At 38.9% G+C, this 7,639-nt stretch overlaps 1 protein-coding gene across 1 annotated transcript in view; it reads right to left on the bottom strand.

Annotated features, from left to right (window-relative positions):
• Positions 1-7,247, bottom strand: part of jmjd6 (jumonji domain containing 6, arginine demethylase and lysine hydroxylase) — a 12,477-nt gene extending 5,230 nt beyond the window's left edge. The window contains exons 1-3 of the mRNA XM_010794078.1: positions 6,807-7,247; positions 4,351-4,486; positions 3,600-3,738 (exon numbers count right to left, since the gene is read on the bottom strand). Of these exons, the coding sequence (XP_010792380.1) occupies positions 3,600-3,738; positions 4,351-4,486; positions 6,807-7,137 (606 nt within the window). The 5' untranslated portion in view covers positions 7,138-7,247. The remainder of the gene's footprint in view (positions 1-3,599; positions 3,739-4,350; positions 4,487-6,806) is intronic.
• Between the last annotated feature and the right edge of the window lie 392 nt (positions 7,248-7,639).

The following is a 7,639-nucleotide window of genomic DNA, read 5'->3' as shown; positions in this document are numbered from 1 at the left end:
GCCATTCCTTTGTGAGTAAAGCAGCCTCCCTGTCTGTGTCCTCGCGCTGTCCTCACATCCCCGGACCCCCAGACTCGGAGGAGCAAAGGGATGTCAGTATTGTTTATGAAGCAGGGTAAAGAAAGTAAATTATTGAATTGAGAATACTATTTATTTACTTTTACAAACAGTGAGCAGCTGGGCAGCTGCAGCATGTGTATTGCAGGACATGTGTAAGCGTGCAAGCGTCTGTGAGTTGTAGAAAAGCGCTAGGCCTATAGGCTATAAATATAATGTATTATTATTATTAGGCCTATGTGTTGGACATGTGTGGTTGGACTCTGTCTCACAGGCAGGTTGCAGTGTAACATCGGAGGAGACTGGGCCAATTGTACATTCTCAAACTGCACCACTTAGAACTAACTAAACAATGCAGAGATTATTTTTATATAATTTTATTCAATAACCTAACAAATTAAACAGTATGAAGTGATTTGGAAATAGGAATACAGATTTGACTTAATGTTTTCATAAATATATTTTTCTCCCAGTTTGTCATGGGACTTATTTTTACCCTCTCAAAGAACCGGAACTGAAAATAACTGGAATCGAAAAGCAGAACCGGAATCGTTAAAATTCAAACGATACCCAACCCCAGTGTTTTCCCTATATACAAATAGCGGCGACGCCAGATTTTTTCCACATTATATGCTGTTTGCCCGTATCCAATTCATAATTTAGTGGTGTAGTGATGATTTATTTTTGTAGGCCGAGCCTGAACTAAGCATCACAACGGCTCACTGGACAAAAAGCAATGGGATTATTCCATCTGATTTTGCAATATTGTAGAAAACTAGATTTGTGGTAAACACACGATTATGATACTTGCATGTTAAATGCTCATAAGTGCTACTCTCTTCAGTGATTCTCAAATGGGGGTACCCCTATGGGTACGTTGGGGTACTGCAGGTACGTGAGATAAAAAAAAAAGGTTAATTAAAAAAATACCATGCATGATTACAAAAATAATCGTAGTACAATAAGTTAAATAGAAAACACAATTGTACATAAAATATTCCTAGAACCACCAAGGGTTCAAGATCCGTTCTTGTGCTTTTCTAGTGCTTAACTGGTTCTTCTCTGTTTTTACAAGTGTGTGTGGTCACGCAGTCACTTTGCTCAGCGCTACTGCTTGTTACAACTTGTATTTTCCGTACTCGCGATTAACTGTTATTGCTCAGGTTAATCTCGCCCCCCTCAGACGTAAGCGTGAAGTATTGATACTTGCCGGCAGCCGAGTGGGGCCAGCTAAGAACCGGCTTTCGGTACTGAGAGCCGGCTCCGCTGCGGTGGAAAATTGCAGTGTTATTACATAGTTTGTTTATAATTGCACATTTTTTTCAGTTAGAACGTTGTTGTTTTTTTAACCCTCTCATGCATTGTGGTCACTACATTAGAGACTGCTAATGTAATGCTGTTTTCTATGCATGGGGTTTCGGATGGTATAGTTGCACATCAGGCACCACAGTGGATTTTATTATATATAATAACATATATTGCTTAAAAATCTGTTACTAAAGATGAAAATATCCTTAGTTTGTTGTAATTCGTGCATGGAGTTAATACATCACACATTGATGGAGCATCACTATATTCTAATTATTTATATTGGCTTTTTCTATCAAAAGTGTTTGGGGTCGGTCAGGGGGTACTTGGCTGAGAAAATGTTTCAAAGGGGGTACATTACTTTAAAAGGTTTGAGAAGCACTGCTCTATATGACACATTTTATTGTAAGCTAAGAAATACAGCATCAAGTATTGCTTCAGACAGCAGGTTAGGGGGACTGGAGCCATACACAGTGGTGCAGTGATGTGAAGACTAACCCAGAAGTTACTATCGCAAGAGTTCTCTCAGATTATTGTAGAAAACAAGATCTGTGGCAAAAAAAGCTTTTATGATACTCGTATGTTTTGTTCATGTCTTCTAGGGCAGCCCCCAAATAGTCGATGAATCACTAGGCAACTAATTAAGTCATAATCGAGGCAATTTTTCATCAGTCGATTAGTTAAAAAAAAAAAATATATATATACAACATTTTTTTTAAAACTCGCTGCAAACCCTCAGACTTCATTCAGAGCGGAGCCTGGTCATTCACTTAATTTGGTCGGGCAGGAAATCCAAAGTGTGGATCTACTTTCTGAGCGAGTAAAGGCAAACTACAACAGCAAAAAGCCTCCTCCATATCCACACCATCAGAGATCAGCTTCCTGAATGCCGGCTTCATAACAAAACACGGAGCTTAATTCTCCCCAACGTGTGTTACTTTCTCAGACTCGGAGGAAAACGGCAGCAGTGAGTCGGGCAGTAGCCTAGCTTTGTATCAACATATATAGACCTATAATATATAATCATTCTGACCTCAGAAAACGATAAAGCTTTCATTTCATGATGAGGGATTTTTGCCGACGCTCATATTTTCAGTGTTTCCGTTTCCTCTGTAGTATTTATTGGGTTGTTATATTCAGATATGAATAATAGAAACTAGAACTAAATGTTCCGTGTGTGTCCTCACTGCTTGTTCACACACACACAATAAGAATCCTTACCGGAGCTTCTGCTGTTTATACCGCTGCGTCCGTGCGCTGTGACTCTCATTCGCTCTCTACATTTCATTTATATTTCAAAGGTTCATTATTAGTTTTATTTTATATTTGATGTGAAGCACAACTTACCATGCTGTTATAATAGCGCTTTTCATCAGCCTTTGAAACTGAAACCATTTTTTGGGGGGGGGGAAAGAATAAAAAATATATATATTTATAATCATAAGGCATCATAAACGTGAGACGATTAGTCGACTAATCGCCTTAATAGACGACTAGAAAAATCTTTAGTCGAGGGCAGCCCTACTTTATAGTTACCTTTTCCCGTTTAATTCATCAACTTTGAATTAAATGTCATCCTTTTGTTCAACTTGTTTACCCTTTGATTAGAGGTATATATATAGTCCTTTGATTATACTTTTTATTTTAATTCAATTAATTAATTGTGCATATCCCAAATTTGAAAATGTTGTCTCGGATAGACCACTTCCTGAGTCTGTATTCATTTTGTTCTGACAGCAGAGAGGCTACCACAGGATATTGTAGCGTTTTGAAGTTGTGAAACATCTCTCACAGCAAAGTGATCAAATGTGAAAAACACGCTCTGAATGTTAGATTACATTTAGCCATCCCGGGGGCAAAAATCCTGCAGCATGTGCTCCCCCACAGCAGCAGCTCCTTATAGAGAGGAGAGGAGAGCCCCCCCCCTGAATGACTTTACAGTTACGGCAGACCGCCATCAGGCAGTGTTCTAATCCTTCAAAATGAAGCATAGACTTCAGATTTTGTCCATAATAATTGACAATTCCAGTGATAGAGCAAACATATAATCTGCTACCATCTGTGCATGTCTGTGCATCCCTACCTTTACTTCAACATGTATCTCTTTACATTAATTAGGGTGATTGATATCAATCATAAATGTAAAATTCAGTTTGTTTTGTATTATTAGCATAAATTAAATCTCAGTGTGTGTGCGTGTGCGTGCGTGTGCGTGTGTGTGTTTTAGCACATACATCAGAGTCGGAGTCAGAGGAGCTGGAGGAGGACGATGAAGACGAGTCACTGGAGCTGTCTGAGGCGATGCCGGTCGACTCCTGCAGGTCCACTTTGTCCGCCAGCACTGCCATGTCGGGGCGCTCCTGCTTCAAGATCCTGGAACAACCACGAAAGAGCTCTACTTTACAAGATGAATAACTGCATCATAACCAATAAGCATTTCTTTAAGATTACAACTTTATCTGAGCATAGAAACATGCATCCACATCAAAAAATAATCACACCTTTTTCAGATAAAATACCGATATTTTGATATTATGACAATATGCATAAAAATAACTTAGGTTAAGGACATCTCCAAGCATTTGACCAATCACAACAGAGCTGGCCAGTTAACCAATCAGAGCAGACTGGGCTCTGGTTTCAGACAGAGGGTGAAAAGAGGTGCTGCCGCACAGGCAGTATGAGGACAATAAAGAGCTTCTGAACATTAAAGCATGGTGACATGTCACAGGAGAGTCTACTGTGACATGTCTCCAAGCTTTGATTAGTAGTTTACTGAGTAGAGGCACTAAATACAAATATGAACCTGAAAATGAGAATAATATGCGCTTTTTAAATATTTTTAATTGATTACAACACTGCTAGGGCTAAACAAGAAGAACTATAACTATTGCGTTCAAACTGAAAATGGGCAAATGGTTAGCAGCATAAGGGGAGTAAAGCTAAAAGTCTTCAGTGTTTACTTGTGTGTTTCTGAACTCTTACCGGTACCACTTCCTAGAGAGTTTGGGTCGCCCCCTGACGGTTTTGTGCCACACGATGGGGAAGTTGGTCGTGCTGGCGAAGTTCTGAGTGATGGCGATGGTCGTATCCATGTTGAGGACTACGTGCCACCACCCGCCTGTGGACACACAGCTAGTCACCATTAACATCAGAAACAAACACTAGATGGCACACCTTGCAGCGCTGCTTCCCTGTTTTGTCTAAATGCTGCTGCTCTTTCCTCAGTTTAAACATAATTCTTAGATTGTCTACTCACATGTTGTCAGTGGGTGCTTAATGAGTGTCAGGGATACTCATTTGTTTGAAAAAAATTAAATCTTAAAATAAAAATCAAATAAACGTTTTAAGATACAGAAAATTAGAAGAGTTGATAAAAAGGCTGCAAATATCAGTGAAGTAAGTGTTTAATGTGTTTACTTTTTACCTGTTAGAGGTTGTGTTTAATGGGAAAAAAATCTAGATGAATAAAACACATTTGGATTATTTCTATGATAATAATGCTAATGACGTTTTTGACATTAAAATTAAAAAATATATTATATCTGGTTAAGAAATGTTGAGAAGTTCCTGAGGAGAATTTCTGTCTCAAAGATAAAACAAATCGACATGATGAAATGTCAGTTCCTGTTTGAAGCTGATTATCAGATACTGATCAAAAATAACTTTTGGTACAGAACTCCTGAACACATGTATGGATTTATTGTGGATGATATTTGTACAGAAATCTAACAACTACCATTTGATTTGGGCCAAATATGAATTCTTTGTGTCATAAGATTTTTACATAATTGATGACTTTATTTAGGTCAAACATTTACTTTAATTGGACCAAACTTTTTTTAGGCTTTCAACATCCGCAAACGTTTTTATAAATACGTATTAGTGTAGCTGCTAGAAGATATTTAATTTATTAAATATTTGTGATGGAACAAAATCACATTCGCCATCGAAATAATAATAATATGATAATGAATATTTCCCTAAAATGCCTTTTCTTTGTTCATTATTTTTTTGATCCCGAATGTTCTTTAAATCTAATTATTAAATCTAATAGAGATGGATTCTTCTGTAACAAACTGTGGGGGGAATCGAGTAAACAAAGCAAGAGGGTCAAAACAACAGCCAGTGTGTGCAGACACACAGGTCGGTGTTTGGTCTGTGATGTAATCTACTGTCAGACAGGTGAAGTCTAAATCCTGGGATTAATCCTGTTAGCATAAATTGATGTGAGTCTAGGTCACCGAGTTTCTCTCTGTTCATACACACAGATGTACACACCACCAACACTGTGTGGTGAAAACAATGTGTCTTTAATGTATAATATGTTCCATTTAAAATGTCGAAAAACATGTTGTGTATTTTGTGGAGTTCTGTGCTTACATCATCCCAACTGTTAAATTTAGGGATGTCCCGATCACCTTTTTTTGCTCCCGATCCGATTCCGATCATTTGATTTTGACAATTTGCCGATACCGATTTTTCCCGATCCGATCTTTATGCAATGCATTAAGAGAAAAAAAAGTAAAAAGCATTCAAGTTGTCCCTTAAGGTTATTTTTTTAATTTAAATTGGATATAGCTTTTTTTTTTCACAGCAGCATTGAATCAGTTCAGTTGTGCAGCATTGGATAAAAACTAAATAAAGCTTATCAGTACTCGTTAGCTTACTGCTACAATTAGACACTGCGCCCTGCCCACTCTGTTGCCAGATTTGAGAGAAATAAGCAACCAGGTCTATGAAAACAAGCCCCAAAGAAGCAACACATACATGATGTTGTGTAATTTGAAAACAAAACTAAGGCCTCAGGATGACTTTAAGACTTGAACATGGTCATTTTTGTTTTGTAACATTGAATACAAAATTTAAAAAAAGAATTAAAAAAAAAAAATCCCGATCCCCGATTTTTTTCTCCCGATCTTTTGAAAATCACGTGATCGGCAACCGATCCCTGATCACGTGATCGGATCATCTCTAGTTAAATTGTTTTCAAACCAAGAGAAATGTGTAATTTGGATTAAAAGGATTTAAGGTATTGTAGCCATTGAAGGTAAACCATTTAAATTACAGAGCACATTCCAGGTGACTCATCACTTCTAAGAAAACTCAGATTAAAGTGGCCCATTCACAATTTCAGACTTAAATATTAGGCAAATGACCCTGAATATTACACCCAACATGTCTCACCTACAATCTCCTTAATACAGGGGTGTAGGGATGGTATGTTTTGGTAGTCTGACTGGGTAAGCATCTCCTTTTTACCCTCCATCATCAACTTATCTCACATCAGTTTTAAGTCTCCTAGGAGAATCCTTTATACATGCAAGATCATTGGGACATGCTTATGTGAAGGTATTATCAATTATTGGTTTTAGTGTTTTCATGGTTGAGATTCTGATGGAGAATTATTACGTCTTATAAAATGATGTTTCTTCACTGACCAGGCACAAAAACGGTCTCCCCGGGTCTCTGGAGGATCTCCAGCGGTGTGAACTCTGGAGGCCAGCTGGGCTGCTGCGTCCGGGGATACACCACGTTGAACCAGGTGATAGCCTCGTCCTGCTGGTTGCCCCCTTCCTCTCGGGTCACCTTGATCAGCTCACGGGGCGTGTTGGTGGGGAACAGACACCACCTCTTGTGTCCCTGAACCAGGGCGTTCCAGGCACTGGTGCCCAGTGGGTCGATGTGGATGCCAGTGCCGGAGCGAGCGGGGCCCATTACAAACCACCTGTGAGGGGACCAGAGGACAAACCCCGTTAGCGGTAACATCATGGCTCCGCTCGAATAGGAAGCAAAACTAATTATAAATCACGTCCTTCTCCTAATCTCTTTTCCGTGAGCTGGATGAAAAATGTGAAAAGGAAAGAAGAAAAGAGACTGCACTTGGGCGATGTGAATGAAGTAGATGTGCCGTGCTGAAACCTCAATACAATTTTCTAAAGACGGATTACTAAAAGCGCATCTAGACACTTCTTTCTTGTGTTTGAATGGTGTTGATCCATGTGATCTATATGAAAGTGAAAAAAAAGTGAAAAAACTTCATTAGCAAGGGTGGAAACTGTAAAAAAGAAAAAAAGAAAAAGGAAAGTGAAAGTAAGTGGTTGCTCGTGCTCATGTCCACATGTATCACACCAACATGATCGTTGTATCGATATATTGTTTTAGGCCAGTGACGTCATTGATGACAAACGAAGGCCTCGCTGCCCGGCGATACCACGGGACTGCTTCAGAAAGTGCTTCAGATCGGTGGTACCACTGACACTTCAGTTTTACA

The sequence above is a fragment of the Notothenia coriiceps genome, unplaced genomic scaffold (assembly GCF_000735185.1).
Source record: "Notothenia coriiceps isolate Sejong01 unplaced genomic scaffold, NC01 NC01_scaffold00037244, whole genome shotgun sequence".
NCBI lineage: Eukaryota > Metazoa > Chordata > Actinopteri > Perciformes > Nototheniidae > Notothenia > Notothenia coriiceps.
Note: the sequence above shows the minus strand (reverse complement) of the source record. Positions and strands in the feature narration are given on the sequence as shown.